Genomic DNA, 18754 nt, shown 5'->3' with positions numbered 1-18754 from the left:
TTACACTAAAATATTTTTAGAATACTTTTCCTTTTCTGAAAATGAAACATAAAAGGTATCATAATAATTAATATATTATCTCTATAAACAAATGGTCCAGGCCAATCAAATCAGGGATTTTCCATCATTTTAGTGGCAGTCAAAATATCAACCCAGGCAGATAGTTAGAATTCTACACTTTAGCTCAAGTTATTGAAAAAAAAAAATTGAACCACTTTTTAGCTAAGTCTTACAGATTATTTTTGAGGACCCAGCTACAGGCTCCACATTCTCTAGGGCTTCCACGTTTTCTCCTCCTGGGGTGTACCTATTTCTGAGGTCCCAGGCTGCTCACGTGGGTTGATAGAGAGTGGATGAGAGGAGAGAAGGGGGAGAAGAGAAAGGTGAGGAAAAGATCATTCTGGCATGGAACTCAGTTATTCCCACTTGCTTTATTGTGATCTGGCCCAAGTCTCACTTGATTATCAACTTTAAAAACTGCCTTGCTTGGAGCTTGCATTGAGCTGAGATTGCACCACTGTACTCCAGCCTGGGGGACAGAGCGAGACTCCATCTCAAAAACAACAACGACAACAACAACAAAAACAAAAAACTGCCTTACTGTTTTTCCACCTTGGTGAATCTTTTCTGTTTGCAAAATTCTTCCTGAGAAGGACAGTAAGTTGGAATCAAAGCTCAAACCCCAGTCTCGAAGCTCCCTTTGAACATTATCGTTTCTGTAAATTTAACACATTTACGTGCCACTCAACAAAGAGACACAGCAAAAAGACACAGTCAAACAGACATCCACTCCAGCCTACAACACATTCCAATGTCGCTGTCAGGGTTAAGGCGCTGGGGAGAATGCCAGCCGGCACAGGAGCACAATCATCTTTCTCTCATCACCTTCAGGCTTCTCTTCATGACATTCTTTAACTTAAAATTCTGATGCCCAAACTTTCTCCCCGTCAAAGGAAACCCCTTGATATAACAAAGATAGAAAAAAGATTTGACCAAAAACATTCCCTTTTTCTGTTGTTACCTTTTGCTAACAGAAGAATTAGAAAGACTCCACGCTACAAAGTTTAACTTCATTATTTCCTGAGGAGTAAGTGAGGTACAGGAAGACTTGCTTAGAAACGCAAAGAAGAAGCCCACCCCAAATACTACAGATACCAGAGGAGAAAGTTACTTTATGCCACTCCCTCAAAAGATACCCCTCAAAGCCACATAAAATACTAAACACAAAACTGAAACCATGCCCCAGTGAAATCAATGACTTACTTATGGATGTAATCAATGAGTCGTCCCACTTCACGCTGCCTTTGCTCTGGAGTTAGTCTTGTATGGACTGCTAAGTCTTTCATCACGTTAAAATCATTACGCATTTTATCAGTTAGACCTTTAGATAAGACATTGAAAGGCATATGGTTAAAGAAATAATCATCAGGTCTAAATAACTGGAGTATAGGGTGATGGTGAGTGGGAATTCCCAGGAGACAAGGCAGTTTTAAGAAAAGGTTTTCTGCGGGGAGGGAAGGGGACGTAAAGGAATGTCTGAGGACTCCTCGGAAAGAAAGGGTAAATCCAGGGGCTTCCTTCCGGGTGAACGAAATGGAACAGTTACCTGTAAGATAGCAGAGCTCAGGAATGAGCATGGCAGGCCCTGGCAGTGTCCCCCCAGGGCCCCGCCTTCTCTTGGGCTGGCTGACCAAGACGGGCTGCTTCAAGTCGGTGATCTCTTGGTTGTACTGCTGCTCAAGAGAGGAAAGGGTCCCTGTTCATGGCAAATGCCTCGAGTAGCATCTCAGTGGGCAAAAAGGGTTTCATTTTTTTAAAAAATAAACAGCTAGGCCGGGCGCGGTGGCTCACGCTTGTAATCCCAGCACTTTGGGAGGCCGAGGCGGGCGGATCACGAGGTCAGGAGATCGAGACCACGGTGAAACCCCATCTCTACTAAAAAATACAAAAAAACTTAGCCGGGCGTGGTGGCGGGCGCCTGTAGTCCCAGCTACTCGGAGAGGCTGAGGCAGGAGAATGGCGTGAACCTGGGAGGCGGAGCTTGCAGTGAGGCGAGATTGCGCCACTGCACTCCAGCCTGGGCGACAGAGCAAGACTCTGTCTCAAAAAAAAATAAAAATAAAAATAAACAGCTGATGCCAATAGCAAGGCTGGTGACAGCTTCAGGGTAAAGTTTTAAAAAGGCATTTTTTTTAACCTTCTTAAAACAGACATTGTGATTTCTATGCTCTACTGAGTGCCCTGTCTTTTTCCTAAAAACTGTGATGGTCCAGGACAGTATGGTTCTGAGTTCAGACTTTCTTAGTCACAGTTCTCGTTGCTTAATTTTTTATTTCTTGGTTTAGAAACAGTAGTCTGTGTAACTCTGCATCTTCCCCATAGGATGATTCCTCTAAAACTATTTTCTGTTATTGTGAGAACTTACTAATAAAACCAGTCTCACTGTAAGAATAAAGAGGGGAAGGGAAGAAGTTCCTATGATACAGGGTATTTTTAATCAAAGTTTTTATAAAATATTGATATTTTCAAGAAATCAAATTTCAATTAAGAAGTATTAAAGTTCCCCATATACAATCACTGCCGAAAATAAGCATTCACAATTTGTAAAACAACAAAAAATGACATTCGTGATTTTGTTTTTTTTTTTTGAGACGGAGTCTCACTCTGTTGTCCAGGCTGGAGTGCAGTGGCACGATCTCAGCTCACTGCAACCTCTGCCTCCCGGGTTCAGGCGATTCTCCTGCCTCAGCCTCTCGAGTAGCTGGGACTACAAGCATGCACCACCATGCCTGGCTAATTTTGTATTTTTAGTAGAGACAGGGTTTTGCCATGTTGGCCAGGCTGGTCTCGAACTCCTGACCTCAGGTGATCTGCCCACCTTGGTCTCCCTAAAGTGCTAGGATTACAGGCGTGAGCCACCGCACCCAGCCAATATTCATGATTTAACATACTCAAAAGATGAGCTCTCTGGCCTCCAGCTCGGCTCTGCAATTCTAGAACCATGACAGGCTTTGAGTTCTCTTCACTACAGGTTCTGGCCCTGTGTCTCAAAGATCCTCTTTCCTACCATCTCCTGTATCTTGCTGAAAAGATTTTCTTAGCATCCTGCTTAATTCAGATCTAGCTTAAAAAAAAAAAAAAAAAAAAAAAAACCCACACACCTCCACCGAGCACACTAGAAGAACAAAAAACCCACACACCTCCACCGAGCACACCAGAAGAACATCATCACAGCATGTCCTTAGTCTGTCTCTCATCAGCAGGCTAAGGGTACTTGCAAATTTCTTATTCCTAGCATATGACAAGGTCCTGGCCACCTATTACAAACCCTCGTGAATTAAGAAACCATGAATTCTAGCCTGTTCTCAACTTGTTCTGATGGAAGCAACCATCCAGGAAAGAAGTTAATGTTCTTATTTCAAATAAGAATTTTTTTTTTTTTTTTTTTTTGAGACGGAGTTTTGCTTGTTGCCCAGACTGGAATGCAACGGCACGATCTCGGCTCACCGCAACCTCTGCCTCCCAGGTTCAAGAGATTCTCCTGCCTCAGCCTCCCTAGTAGCTGGGATTACAGGCATATACCACCACGCCCGGCTAATTTTGTATTTTTAGTAGAGATGGGGTTTCTCCATGTTGGTCAGGCTGGTCTCGAACTCCCAACCTCAGGTGATCCACCCGCCTCGGCCTCCCAAAGTGCTGGGATTACAGGCATGAGCCACCGCACCCGGCCAAGAAAATTTTAAGTGGAACACTCATATCTGACCTCTGCTTCACATAGCTATACTACCTATTTTATCACATGTTTTAAAATGAGAAGTCTGGGAACAGTTACCCTCTACACCACATCACTGACTTGCAAACACACACGGTAGAAGTTTGGTCATAATTTCAGAAGTGTGTCCTCTCTCACCCTATTTCACCCAAGGCCTGAAGGGCATGGTTCCTGATACAGAACTTGTACTCACCACCCCCCTCCACTTTTATATTCTTAGGGCCCAAACGGCCTGTCAATTCATTCATTCATTCATTCCAGACAAGAGTTTTGTTTTTGTCTCCCAGGCTGGAGTACTGTGGTGCTATCTCGGCTCACTGCAACCTCCGCCTCTGGGTTCCAGCGATTCTCCTGCCTCAGCCTCCTGAGTAGCTGGAATTACAGGTGTATGCCACCACACCCAGCTAATTTTTGTATTTTTAGTAGAGATGAGGTTTCATCATGTTGGCCAGGCTGGTCTCAAACTCCTGACCTCAGGTGATCCACCCACCTCGGCCTCCCAGAGTGCTGGGATTACAGGCAGGAGCCATCGTGCCTGGCCCTGTCAAATCTTTTTAAACATTTTCCTCTACACCTGAAAAAACAGCACTCTCATTTTTATTAGGCATTACTGTTAAACCTTTTATTTTAAAAACCAACTATGACCTTCTCTTCCAAACACCCTTACTTCTTCTACTCTGTTTCCTAGATATTATCTTCAATCTCAAACCATGACTTACTACTAAAACTGCACTTCTACCAGAAAATCTAAGAATGCTTTCTTTTAACTATCTTAACGTCAACCTCTTTCATTAATTATTTCTACTAAAGACATCTGATTATCCCTGATTTCCAGAGAAGTCTTCCCTAGAGAAAGAAGCTGAGCTGAGATCTCAAGCACAAGCATACAGGGTGTGTCCAACAGAGGGGACACAGCCCTATGTTTAGTCTAAAGGCACAGTGGGGGACACGCCATGAGAATAAAGCAGCAGGCAGGGTCTCATGGAGAAAGATCACCACACTTCACAAGACACAGGGCCACGGGTGCCACATCATTTCTGGGGGGAAGGGGAAGAAGAAGAACAGATGTGTATGAGTTGATTGATCAGAAGGCAGAGGAAATACTAAGACTAGTTAAATGAATTATAAAAATAGGGCCTGGACAGGAGATGCCATTTAGAAAAGGAGAAAAATGAAGGCAATTCAGATAACAAAGTGGGTGACAGAATTGCACAAAGAGAACTAGGAGGCAGGGGAAGGTGTGGAGATCTGACGTGTGACTCATCCACCATTTGTTTATTCAAATATCCAAGAACCTACTTAGGCATGGGGTATATAAACCATAAAATCTCTTGCCTCTGCCCAAGATACCTTCTCCGCATTGACCAAGAGTACCAAGTAGGGGCCGTGTTGGGAAGACAGAACACATTCAACATTGGCCACATGGGAGAGGTATCTTTGAGTCATCCAAATACTTAGAACAACCAGGCAGCTAAGCTTAGACAAGTCTAGGCTGGAACTGGAAGCCTGGGGATTCTTAACATTTCATGCCTGAAGCCTGGGCAGAGGAGACTGGAAATCACCCAGGGAGTGAACATATAGTAAAAGGGGTCTGGGCAGAGCTCCTAAGTATGATAACACGTAAAACACCACTCACAGGAGGATGAGCTGCCACAGGACACTCAGTACTAGTCAGGGAAGGGGACAGGTTCCACTGACCTTGCTTCAGGTTTAAATCACATTTTCAGCTGATGTTTCCTTTATATTTGCTGTTGATATACCAACTTCTACGATCCCTGAGAGTGATTACTAAAATTAACGACAGAAAAATGCCACAACTCATTCCTCACAGTAACCTCTGACACCCAGAGGGATCCAGGTTAGGCATGGTTGGAGTCCTCAAGGAGTAAAGAGGCTGAAAACAGTGGGAGGAAAGACATGCTGAAATGACCCCTGGCTGTTCCCATCGTGCCAGGAACAAGGTCAGCCCTTCACTCGGCGTCTCATAGAATCCCTTCCTCCGCAGTGGCCTCTTATCTTTTTAGTCACAGCAGAGCAGCTGGACAGCAGCACACAGACCTTCCCAAGGTCACTGGTAAGATGCATACTTTGCATGCAAAATATGAGTACTTTTCATATTTAAGCTCATTTATCGAAATTTTTAGAAACAGGAAATACTCTATTGAAAGTAGAAGAAAATGTGAAATGTTAGCAATTCAAAGACATGTTTTGAGATTTTAATTGATAGTTTTCTAGAAATAATTTTCCTGCACTTTTAACATATCAAACAGAATGTGGTTCTAAGGATTTGGGGGCCAGATCTGCTCATCTCTGAGTACTAAAACAATGTTAGCATGCATTCTTATATAAACAGTTTAGTTTCTTCTAGTCAATAGTTGTTCTTTCTTGCTATTTGCCTTTGATGGTCTTTTCAAAACTAAAATCATCTCTTTAAAAACTGTTTTAGATGACCGTCCAAAAGGCTGATTTAGCCTATGCTAACAAGCCTGTCTGCATTTTGTTAACATGTAAATCAAAAGTTAACAGTTAACCCACAGGCAGTAGATTTAGCAGAAATGATACTGAAGGTTCAAAGATCTTTAATTCGTACCCGTCTCCAAGGTGAAATTAAGTGAAAGGTTGATTATGGAGGGAGAGACAGTATAGCAGGCTCTTAACTCCCACTGCTCACCACCTGTTATCCAACCTACTTGTCCTCCACAGGCTTCAATTCAAATGTAAGCTTTCATTCTACTGGATAAAGGGAACCAGGACAGGGCACTTCTTATTACGTGAACTGTACCAAATAAAAAGAGGCATTTTAATAATTTGGTAATGAATAAAATTATGTTGTGATTGCCCTAACAAATACATTGACACACAGCTTTAAAAGCAACTGGTTCCAAATGTGCAACAAGTGTTAGAGAATTCTACCAAAGATATTTTGGATTTCTCCTAAGATCTAACTACTTCGTATTAAAAAGGTAACACCACTAGCATCTTACCTTCCTGTAGTATTCTAAGAAGCTGACTTCAGAGCCGTCGGCTTTCTTGAAGGTGCTGTTGGGATTCTGGTCCCAGTCAATATCGTCTACTCTGTACGTCTTATTGTTATACCTATAGGGGGTCAGTTGAGATTTGACCGCATTTGATGGAAATGTGAAGAACTAATATTAAAAAGAGAGACTAGACAGCATGTATCCTCCAAAATTTCACATCACCTGGTTATATACAAGGTTGGAGAAAGAAGGAACAGGGTTTCATACAGACTATGCCAGATGGACGGGGGAAGTGACTAAATTACTAACAGAAAATAATTTAAAAGGATAAAAATCACTAGCTATTTGTCCTCTCCAGATGAGTTATGTTACCCCCAAAACTATGATCCTGGGAAAGGGTGAAAAATACCCTCACCCTTTTTTTGTGCTATTCCCACCACTCAACTTTAAACACTATTTCTTAACATTGTAGAACTAGAAAGCCACAATACTTTGACTCACAAAAAATTATTTTGCACTTTAAAAAGCAGTCTTACTTGGTAAGAACAACTAAACCTATTAGTTCTTTGGAAACTTGTTCTTGAAATTTATGTTCTTCTGTCTGATGATAAAAGTTGAACATGAAATCCAAAACGGTCTCACTTCGAAGGACTTTATGGCTAACGTCAGTGCAGAGCATGATGCTGTTTTCATACTGAAGGATGGAAGTAGTGAAGCCAGGCCAAATCACCAACCTGTCAGACAAGATGGGGGTCATGAAGAACCCCTCCACATTCAAACACATTCTGCATACACTAAGTTGCGTTTTCACTTTTATTAACTGGGTCTAAACTATAAAGTTTTTGAATGAATCAATTTCCTTATTTCTAGGATTTACATGGTTCCAGCTTTAAGACCTTCAACAATATTATAATAATTGTATAAGTTTCATTTTAAATGAATGTACTAACTTTATTCAACTATTCATTACACTGGCCTAAGACTTTTTGCCAATCTAATTGAAAGCACCTACAATTATTATGATAAACTTAAACCTGTTTGGGCTGCAATATTTTCTTATTTATTTATTTTCTTAGATAGAGTCTCACTCTGTCACCCAGGCTGGAGTTGGCATGATCTCGGCTCACTGCAACCTCCGCCTCCCAGGTTCAAGCACTTCTCTGCCTCAGCCTCCCGAGTAGCTGGGATTACAGGTGCCCCCCACCACACCCGGCTAATTTTTGTATTTTTAGTAGAGACGGGGTTTCACCATCTTGGCCAGGCTGGTCTCCAGCTCTTGACCTCGTGATCCACCCGCCTTGGCCTCCCAACGTGCTGGGATTTCAGGCATGAGCCACCGTGCCCAGCCTTTTATTTCTTATTTCAACTTTAGATTCAAGGGGCACACGTGCAGGTTTGTGACATGGGTAGCCTGCATCATGCTGAGGTCTGGGGCTCGAATGGTCCCATCACTGAGGTAGTGAGCACAGCACCCAGCAGGCGGTTTTCTAGTTGGGCTGCAATCTTGATACACCACATTAACTGATTATTTTTATTACCTAAGGGCAAAAATACAAACTTAGCACTGGACAACTATGTATTCTTCCCTAGTGACAGGTAAACTACGTGATTTTTTAAAAATCCAAATATTCTGGGATGTCTCATTATTCAAGTTAAATAGTCACACAATGTGATGGGTGGCATTAACAGTCACTGTAGTAAATTTGGCCATTTCAAATTAGGTTATTATCTCAAAAGTTTGTAATTAAGCCTAAGGAATATTAAACGTTCTACTTCATACAAACCTGTGACTTGGAATATCAATTGGGTCATTTGGGTTATAATAATTTCGTCCAATTTGTTGCAAATTCATGATTTTCAAAAGCCTAGAAATTGAAAGGTCAGAAGAGTGAATACTGATAAGTATCTCTAATACGGCAATCAGCACGGCATGTCGTTTAGAGCAGGGGTTGGCAAACTATGGTCTGTAGCCAGGCCAAATCCAACCTACCTGCTGCTTTTTATGGCCTATGAGTTAACAATAGTTTTCAAATATCCTTGAGGTTGGAAAAAATAAAAGATTATTTCATGACACATGAATTATCTGAAATTCAGATTTCAGCATCCACCAATAGTTTTACTGGCACACAGCCATGACTGCTCACTTACACGCTGTCTCTGGCTGCTTTGGCGGTCCAGTACTAGAGGTGAACAGCTGCAAGAGATGACATGGCTTTCAAAGCCTAAAATGTTTACTATCTGGCCTTTTGCAGAGAGAAATTTGCCAACCCCTCATTTAGGGAAAAATCAATCTACCAGTTACATTAACTCAAAACAAGCATGTATCACAATGAATTGTCCTATCATCAGTGACAGTTATCTTATGACTAACTTAAAGAGGGAAATTACAAATACAAGTATTATGCCCCATTATTCTCATGAAAATTTCAGCCTGATCCAGATTGTTTCTCATCCCCCTTGAAAAATAAGAATTTTTGCAGAACACGTGTCTTGCTTTTGGATTGGGAATATGTGATATGTATACTGAAAGCAAATTATCAAGCATGCAGTATATCTCCTGTGGTGGAACAAACGACCTGAACTCTGCCCCGCCTCCTGATCAAGGACCCACCGTGGGGAGAAGGAACACCAAGTTCGCAATAGCTCTCGAGGATACGAGTGTTCTGAACACAAGCTCAGACAGTATTTGATATGCTTAGACAGTATTCAAAGTCAACAGAATTAGGGAAGTAAAGGCAGGATACTTGCTTAAAGCAAATAGATGAATTTTCCATCAGTAAACCACACCTTAAGTTACTGCAATACAGAGAAACTCAATAATCGCAACCAATGTTGAAAATCTAGGAGAATTGAATGCAGACGTTCAATGTACAATCATTTCAACTTTGCTGGTTTTTTCTTAATAAAATGTGGAAATAAAACACATACCTCCTGAAAATAATATTATAGAACTGCAAACAAGTTGGTGATGTTGGTGGAAGTTCATTTGTTAAAGTGATCGTTATCCTCACATCCTCTCCATTCCGGGTCTTACTATAAACTTCAGTAACCTGAAGCCAGAGAGGTGGAAAACCCAAACTTTAAATCCTTAAAGGACAACTATGCCCAATCACATACTGCTTGCTTAATAAGGCAACACTGAAAACTATAAAATGTTTTAACTGGATTTTTTTTTAAATGGCTCTGAGTAAAAGAGTGGCTAAGTGTATTATAACTCAATTGTAATCATCAAGTTACCTAGACAAATATGACAATGCTACAATAATGCCAAAGTACCCTATGTGTTTATTCCAAGTCACATCAGACAGGAGACTCCTGGGGTCTCTCTAAAAGCCATGTGAACTATCTTACATTGTGGTACTTCTGCTTTGAAGTGGAAATCCCCCATCTCCCTTTTCCCAAATAACCTTTTGCTGTAGTCTTTTAGGTAAAAATAATATCGTTCCATCAAAAGCATGACACTTTCCAATTAGATCTTCATGTTGAAAAAGAAGAGCTGAACGGAGTCTTCTGGCTTCCATCAGTGGGTTATAGTCAATGTGATACTGATATAAGGCCCACTGGGGACGGGATGTCAGCCGGAAATGGTTAGTGCTTAACCTTACTATAATGCCTGAAGAACCTGGAAAACCAAGTTATAGTCAATTAACAAAATATCAGGTTTATTTTTCCTTGAAACCTTTCCTACCATGACAAGGCAGGCACAGTTCCGTAAACACAAGGCTAAGGGCAGCAGATAACATGAAAGTCCTCAGACATCTGACTTTGGAGACCACTAGTCTATCTCTTTAGGTGAATTTCTAAAGCAGCATACATTTAGAAACAAATCTTCCTTAGAATAAGTAATTTACAAATAATTTGCAACAAAACCAACTAAATCTCTTCATGGCAAAGAGTTTTAAAAATGATCTATTAATATTTAATGAGATGACGTTTCAAAATGCGCAGTTAAAGATATCTATAACCTACTTCATCAACGCCAAAAGAAGGTGAGAGAGAGGAAAATGGAAAAGCCATGCAGGATCCTTGGGCAAATAAACACCTAAAGTGCCTCAATTCACTGTCCTGTGTACCTGAGATGTAATCTCACAAGACTTATTCTGAATTAACCTACCTGTTTTTGATTCTTTAACATGGTCTAGGTTCTGCCTTGTATTCACACCAAGATCGTGAAAATCTCTACGACGACCTCCTCGCTCTGCTAATGATAACTCCTGAAATCCAGCAGATATCTGGAGTTCTTAAAAGAAAAGAAAAATTATGTACTTGGGCAATATAAAGCATGAAATAAAGGACGACAGTATTACCTCCCATAGTGCTATTACATGTAATCCAAAGGATACTGAGGTGTAGAAGACAAGGCATAAAACAATCCTATCAACATGTTTTAGGTATCTGCCAGCCTAACGAGAGAATGGTTTCCTAGTTATAGCTTCATTCATAAAGGCCTTCTTGTCACCGTCCTGGGCAATTGCAGATGCACCCTTTCAAGAGCTGTATACCTTGAATCAAGAGACCAAGCCAACTGGACTGTGGTGCAAGAGTGCAGGAGCATATGTTTGCTGACTGGGAAATTATTTTTCTGTATTGTAAGTCTGATAACTACCCAAAGGTCTTCATGCATTTTCCACAGTCTGTTGTGATGCAATTACAGCTACAGAAATTGGTGGTTTAGAGGGTTTAAATCTGTAACCTGGATTAGAAAACTTACATCTAAATTGCAACTTCCTCACTACCTGATTCCCTTCAGAATCAGAAGAATGGACTTCGGCACCTGCACATATTCTATGACCATGACACGCATCTCATACTGGTATAGGTAATAAGGTCATGATTAATCAGTTCATGCTTAGTGCTACAAGCTGTGGTTATAAGAACCTAAATTATTCAAGTCATTTGATTTGCTGAAATTATACAATTATCTGAGATCAACAATATGATGTGGGCCAAAAAACGAATACGAACTTTGTATTCAAGTATTAAAATTCCATCTGTCAATTAATAGGCATGTTGCCTTGTGTAAAAGAGATTACCAGTTGACTATCCAATAACTAATTCCTCATTCTTTAAAAAAATTCTATTTTGGGAGTAATATACTTAATAGACTAAAATTTCCACCCTCCCCATGGTTGGAGATGGCCTAAGAGACTTAAGCAGAAATTGCAGGATGACACTTTTGGAAAAATTCCATAAGAGAGCCAATAGCTGACTTGTGACTTTTGTACTTCCTGCCCCTTTGCCCTGCCCACGGAGCCTGGAATCTGGATCTGGCAGGGAGGGCTCAAATACAGAAGTTCTGAACCAAGCAGAGGTCTTAATGATGGCAGTCATGAGCCCAGGACAAAAGAACAAAAAGATCAGAGTCCAGTTCTCTTCTGACCACAAACACCAGAACTGCCTACTTTCTAGACTTCCTTAGAGAAATAACAGTGGCTTAAAATATTTCAGTTCTTGCTGTACTTTGGAAACCAGTTATTTAATATGAGCATCAATTCCTTCACCTGAAAAATTTAGAATAAGAACCACAGGCATGTAAGAAGTTTTAAGTATCACATCTAAAGCACTTTAAAAGGCGCTTCCATGTTCGTTTCTGTACCTCATGATTTGGAGGGGGCTCTACCTAAAAATTCTTTAAATATGTAACTGTTGATATTTGTCTCTCTCAGTGAACTTTTTATCCCAGAGACTTGGTTTAAAGTATTGATGGCACTGGGTGAGTAATTACACTAAATCATGCATACTGAATCCAACCTGATGACACTGAAGGGTCATAAAGGCTGATTTTTTTCCTTAAAAATTTTTAATTTGTCTTAAAAAATTCAGTTCTGGATGCAAAAATCCAATCGCCAGTTTCTGAATATAAACAATGATGAAATCTGTTCTGCTTGAGACATACAGTACTGCTATGACACTTAGCCAAAGCTTGATTTTGTCACTCGATGAAAAGGACAGATTTCAGAATGGACAAGACTGGGAACCTTGCTAATCCCCCCTTCCATGCAGCTCCCAGAGTGATTTTATTTCAAACACAAATCAGACCTCACACCACTGTGCTATTTAAGAATCCTTCAATGGGCCGGGCGCGGTGGCTCACACCTGTAATCCCAGCACTTTGGGAGGCCGAGGCGGGTGGATCATGAGGTCAGGAGATCAAGACCATCCTGGCTAACACGGTGAAACCCCGTCTCTACTAAAAAATACAAAAAATCAGCCGGGCGCGGTGGTGGGCGCCTGTAGTCCCAGCTACTCGGGAGGCTGAGGCAGGAGAATGGCAGGAACCCGGGAGGCAGCGTTTGCAGTGAGCAGAGATCGCGCCACTGCACTCCAGCCTGGGAGACAGAGCAACACTTCGTCTCAAAAAAATAAAAAAGAATCCTTCAATGCATCCACATCCCCTTTACAGAATGAAAATCAAGGTCCAAACAATGTCTAATTAACAATAATCTGTGAAACTTATATTAATTTCTACAATACATTAGGTACTTGAGCATTTACTGTGACAAGCAATTCTCAGGTATAATCCCTAAAGAGCAGTGAGAGATGACAAAATAGGGCCTTCATTTGTTATCCCATGTATTAATGGTCACAGTGATCTTTACCTCTACAGGTAGACGCTACCTTGTTACGGATAGGGAACTGTTTCATAGAGTTAAATTTGAAATCCTGAGTAACCATTTTTTTAAGTCATTTATTAATGAAGACTGATACATAGAATGTTTAAGAAATTATATTTCAGTATTTTCCACAATTGTATTTGCGTGTTATGGCAACATTATAAGGAAATGTTTCTTAAACAGTTTCAGCACAAATTTTTGTACCAAGTTGTAATTCAATAAAATTTGCTGTATATGTTGAACACAGTTGTTAAGACTTCCTTTTACTTTCTCTTCACCTTGTGACTTGGCTGTTCCTCCTGCTGTCCCTCTCTGCCGTCCATGGCCAAATAATTCCCCCTCTGCCGGTGGCTGCTGAGGCCTAGGCTGAATATAACCAGGTTGCTGACTCTGTAGTTACATGCAGATAAAGAACATTCTTTTTGTCAAGCGGTCACAGACACCAGAGAAAATGTCTAGTCTTGAGTCTCAGGAATTCAACCAACACCTATCTAAATTAATAATCAAATATTTTATTCTTAAAAATAAATTTGAGAGAAGAGTCACCAAATAAAGTCACGAATCAGCTTCGAATATCCTGAGGAAACAGGACATGATCTCCCTTGCTCACCTCCTATATCCTTCCCAGCACAGTTTTTAGTTCATGTTCAACAGCCTAGGCTGATTAAGACTCAAAGACATTTTCTGTAGTCAGAAACGGTGAAGCACTCACAGCAGTGGGGCCCACCAGCAACGCTGTCTCCTGACCGCGGGCCCTTCCTCTGGCTCTGGCCCTGGCTCGCCCAGTCATTGTTTTCTATTTCTGGAGAGGAAACAGTCTTGAAGACAATACTCAATGGAGGCAATCACATTGGACTATTTCTACAATGTTACTTTAAACTTCTTTGAGTTTCAAAAGTAAGCTCCCCAAGCAATAATTATGTATCCTTCTAATCTTTAATGACGGTTTTTTAATGTAACATTCCTACATTCAACAAACTCAGTTGCTTACCTTGCACTGGGCACTGCAGTAGGACCAAAGGGGAAAACCTATTTTAATATAAGACTTAGTTTTTCATTTGGAGTATTTATTATAAACAGACTTAGGAGGAGAAAGTGCTGAAAGAATTAGGATGCTGGTGGCTGGTTCTTTCTTTCCCATTTGGAGATACAAATACACACACACACGTAACACATATTCCCATCCACAGACACACACACACACACACACACACACACACACAAACAGGTACTTGTGGCAAGTGTCCCGCCAGGCCCCTTAGAAAATCCTTCTGCATACATAATGAGTCCTCCTGGATCTTCCCAGAGTTCCATGTGTGGCTTACGCTGAACATACCCAAACTAGTATCTCTTCTACCTCATGTCCCATAATTTCATTCTTGGTGAGTGGCATCGCCATCTGCCTTGTTATTCAAAACTACTCCTTTACTTCTCCTACATCTGCCAGGACCATTCTCTCCATTTCTTCAACATCATGGTGGTACTAAGTGCTTCCTGTGAGCTGGGATCAGCTTTGGGCTCAGCTGTAACAACCTCTCACCCTCATCGTGGTGGTACGCAGTGCCATCAGGCTATTAAGGGTAGAGGCCTCAGAGCTCAACTGCCTGAACCCAACTCCTTCATATTTTAGACAATATGAGAAAACAACACAGCCTGTGACTCTTTGACAAATGGTTGGAATAACCTACTGCACAAGTCAATGGTGAGGATCAAATGAGAACTCACACTGGCCTCTAGTGAGCAGTCAACAAACATTAGCCCTAATGGAAAGGGCAGGTAAAATTATAACTACACGTGCTAATACACGTTATTTACACACAGCTTTAAAAGCAACTTGAAGTCAGCTTCTTAGAATACTACAGGAAGGTAGAATGCTAGTAGTGTTATCTTTTTCATATGAAGTAGTTAGATCTTAGGAGAAATCCAAAATATCTTTGGTAGAATTCTCTAACACTTGTTGCACATTGTTATCCACCTCTAACAAGATTTAAGCTGAAATGGAGAATTAGGAACTGGAAGGTAGGGTGGTACCAGTCTTCCACACAAGCAGTAACAACCCACACATAAGTGCTTGAATTGGATGCAGAACCAAAAGACGTCCAGTGAGACTGGAAAGGGAAGGAACAAGGGGAGTGGAGGAATTTATGTGGGCAGGGAGCAGACTGCTCAGGGTCCTGCAGACAGCTTGGATACTCAACACATGAGAAACCATCAAAGGTTCTACATAGGGGCAGGCGATGACATCATTTAGCATCACTCTGCCTTAAGTCATGTCATCTTTTTCATCCTCTGAGTTTTAACAGCTTCTAAAATTCTTGGCTTCATGATCTTCACAGAAAGATAAATCTAATGCCATTTTTCAATTTTAAAAACCTCCGACTTCCTATTGTATTTTACAGGATTAAAGTAAATATTCATCGTATAAGACCCCTTACAATATGACTCTAAATCAGCAATTTCCAAAGGAGTTTACAGAGGATAATCCGCTGAGGTGCCAGCATATTACAACTAACTTTAAATCTCACTTTAAACTGCTTTGTATTTATTTTATAATGTGCGCATCATGACAATGATTACGTATGCATGCTCAGCTTACACACTGGCCATACTGGTGCATGAAAGTCTCTTACCAATAATCTACAGGCAGCGTCCCCAGCACCACCACCACCGCCACCACCACCCCCGCCTCCCTCCACCACCACCACCACCAACCCACCCCCGCCCCATGGACCCGTACCGGAACCAGGCCACACTGCAGGAAGTGAGCCGCAGCGAGGAGCATGACAGCCTGAGCTCCCATCCTGTCAGATCAGTGGAGGCATAAGATTCTCCTAGGAGTGTGAACCCTACTGTGAAGTGGGCATGCCAAGGATCTGGGCTGCCTGCTCCTTATGAGAATCTAATGCCTGATAATCTGAGGTGGAACCGTTTCATCCCGAAACCATCCCTCACCGGTCCTTGGAAAAATTGTCTTCCATGAAATCCATCGGTCCCTGGTGCCAAAAAGACTGGGGACTGCTGATCTACAAATCAATCTGAAAGCATCCGCTTGAGACTCCAGCAAACACGACTTGCTTCCTATCACTATGGATTCCGTGACTCACCGTATACCGTGGCACATCCTCTGCTAAAAAAAGCCTCACCCTCCCCTGAAACCACAAGAATCCACTGAAACGCTTAAGGACCAGCTCGTAGGCCATCCCTTGCTCCCTTCTCCGAAAGCCGTTTCCCCGGCGTGACCACGGTCACCCTACTACATGGTGACCTGTTTTCTCCCTCCCCACATCCCTGCACTCCAGAGCTTCTCCAACTAGGCTGCGAATCACAGTTGATGCCTTTGCACCCAGTCCGACGCTTGACACCTTACAAACAATGGTGTGACACAGTGATTAAAAAACAGCGACAAGCTGAACTCTCATCTCCAGCAGGAAATATTCCTAAAGCAGCACATCAGTTTTCAAAGCCTGGTCCCCGACGAGCAGCATCTGGACTGGCTGGGAACAGAAATTACGGGGTGGGGAGCGGCTCTCAGCCCTCCCGAGTTAGAAGCCGGCTGGAAGCAGCCCTCCAGCTGATTCTCATCATCTCCAGGGCCTGAAACCCACGGCGGCGCGCTGTGCTGGTCACTAAATACCTGGGGGGCTCAGCGCTCTACGTCCAGGTTTCCCAGCACAACTCCGGTGTTCAGCTTTATCTCCTCCCAGTTTCAAAGTCACCTCCGTCTGGATATCGAATTCTGAAAGTCAGAAAGCAAGTGTGTGCTTCCAATAACCACACTCGCTGGAAATCACATTCCCGATTCGCTACCAGCTCTGCCAAAGACGCTTCCACCTAACAACGTCCCTCTGGCGCTGAGCTCGGGACGACGCCGTGCACGTGGGAACCACCACCGCGCCCCATGCCTAAAAACCGTTGAGCGGTACATTCTATGCTAGCGGGGTCTCTCTGGCCACAACTTAAAAACGAAAAGAAAAGCGCTCAGAGAACAGGCTGCGCAGGGGTCCAGCCGGCTTTGCCCTGGAGGCCGCCGGGGCTGAAGACAGCGAGAGCATCCCTCCCGGGACGCCGCCGCCCCGCCGCCCCTTTCCCTCCACAGGTGCCAGGGGCCGGGCTGCCAACACCCGCGAGGACCCCCGGGCCTCGCAGAGCCCGGCCGTCGCCTCACTTGGGGTCATCCGGAGTTCCGTCCTCTTCCCAAGGCTCCCAAGGCTGCCGGGGACGCAGCGCAGCGGCGGCGGACGCGGGAAGGGGACCTCACCCTTCGCAGAGATCACCCCCGCCGTCGCGTGGGTAGGGCGGGAGGTCCCGAAGGCCCTCCTGCAGGGCTCCCAGGTCCCCGCAGTCTCACGCATGGCCGCCACTGCGGAGACCTCCGCCCCCGCACCCCGCACCCCGCACCCCCGGCAACTCAGGCCTCAGCCTCTCACCACGGTCCCTGCACCCCCTGCACCTGGGACCTCGCCCCCGCACCCCGGCCCCTGCACCCCCGCACCCCCGCACCCAGGCCGCGCAGCCCGGCAAGTCGGGCCTCAGCACCTCACCCCGGCCCCGCAACCCCGACACCTGAGACCTCGCCCCCGCACGCCGGCCCCTGCACCCCAGGCTCCTGCATCTCCCACACCTGGGACCTCGCCCCGCACCTGGGACCTCGCCCCCGCACCCCGGCCCCTGCACCCCAGGCTCCTGCATCTCCCGCACCTGGGACCTCGCCCCCGCACCCGCCTCCTGCATCCCCCGCACCTGGGACCTCGACCCCGCACCCGGCTCCTGCATTCCCTGCACCTGCGACCTTGCCTCCGCATCTGGCTCCTGCATCCCCCGCACCTGGGACCTTGCCCCCGCAACCCGGTCCCCGCACCTCGAGCCTCACCTCCACATCCCGGACCCCCGGCCGCCGCCCCCGCACCCCGGCTCCCGCACACCTAGCACGTCAACCTCGCCCCGCACCTTGGACCGCTGCCCTCGCCCTAGTCCTGGTCCTCGCACCTCGGCCCGAGGCCAACAGCCCCAACGGCTCCCGCGGAGATCCCTCCGCGCCGCCGACCTCCCAGGACGTCCTTCGGCCCGCGCCCACCTAGCTTTCGCGCTGGATTCCCGAGAGAGCCAGGGACACGCGGGCAGCGGACAACAGGCGCTCTTTTCCTGGGCGGATGAACACCACCTCCCAGTATGCCATACGCCCAGTAACGGCAAAAAGCGGCGCGCGCCACGCCATCATTGGCTGCCCAGCAAACGGCAGTTTCTGATGTGGCCGGGGCGGGACCAGAGGAGCCCCGCCCCACAGGTCCCGGCCCCGCCCCTCCAAGACCCCGCCTGGCCCCGCCCAGACACCCCGCACATGCCCTGCCCCCTCCCCATATGCCCGCCCCTGCCCCGCCAAGACCCCGCCT

The 18754-nt window shown here is 44.4% G+C and overlaps 1 protein-coding gene across 1 annotated transcript in view; it reads right to left on the bottom strand.

Moving 5' to 3' along the window:
- Positions 1-18552, bottom strand: part of PIWIL1 (piwi like RNA-mediated gene silencing 1) — a 34952-nt gene extending 16400 nt beyond the window's left edge. Inside the window, exons 1-12 of the mRNA XM_030821678.1 lie at positions 18312-18552; positions 14077-14166; positions 13643-13754; positions 10865-10990; positions 10158-10372; positions 9679-9800; positions 8535-8615; positions 7287-7484; positions 6757-6868; positions 1607-1733; positions 1264-1381; positions 602-716 (exon numbers count right to left, since the gene is read on the bottom strand). Coding sequence (XP_030677538.1) covers positions 602-716; positions 1264-1381; positions 1607-1733; positions 6757-6868; positions 7287-7484; positions 8535-8615; positions 9679-9800; positions 10158-10372; positions 10865-10990; positions 13643-13754; positions 14077-14154 — 1404 coding nt within the window. The 5' untranslated portion in view covers positions 14155-14166; positions 18312-18552. The remainder of the gene's footprint in view (positions 1-601; positions 717-1263; positions 1382-1606; positions 1734-6756; positions 6869-7286; positions 7485-8534; positions 8616-9678; positions 9801-10157; positions 10373-10864; positions 10991-13642; positions 13755-14076; positions 14167-18311) is intronic.
- Between the last annotated feature and the right edge of the window lie 202 nt (positions 18553-18754).

The sequence above is a fragment of the Nomascus leucogenys genome, chromosome 10 (genome assembly GCF_006542625.1).
Source record: "Nomascus leucogenys isolate Asia chromosome 10, Asia_NLE_v1, whole genome shotgun sequence".
In the NCBI taxonomy this organism is placed as follows: Eukaryota; Metazoa; Chordata; class Mammalia; order Primates; family Hylobatidae; genus Nomascus; species Nomascus leucogenys.
The sequence above is the reverse complement of the archived record's forward strand: the minus strand, read 5'-3'. Positions and strand labels throughout refer to the sequence as shown.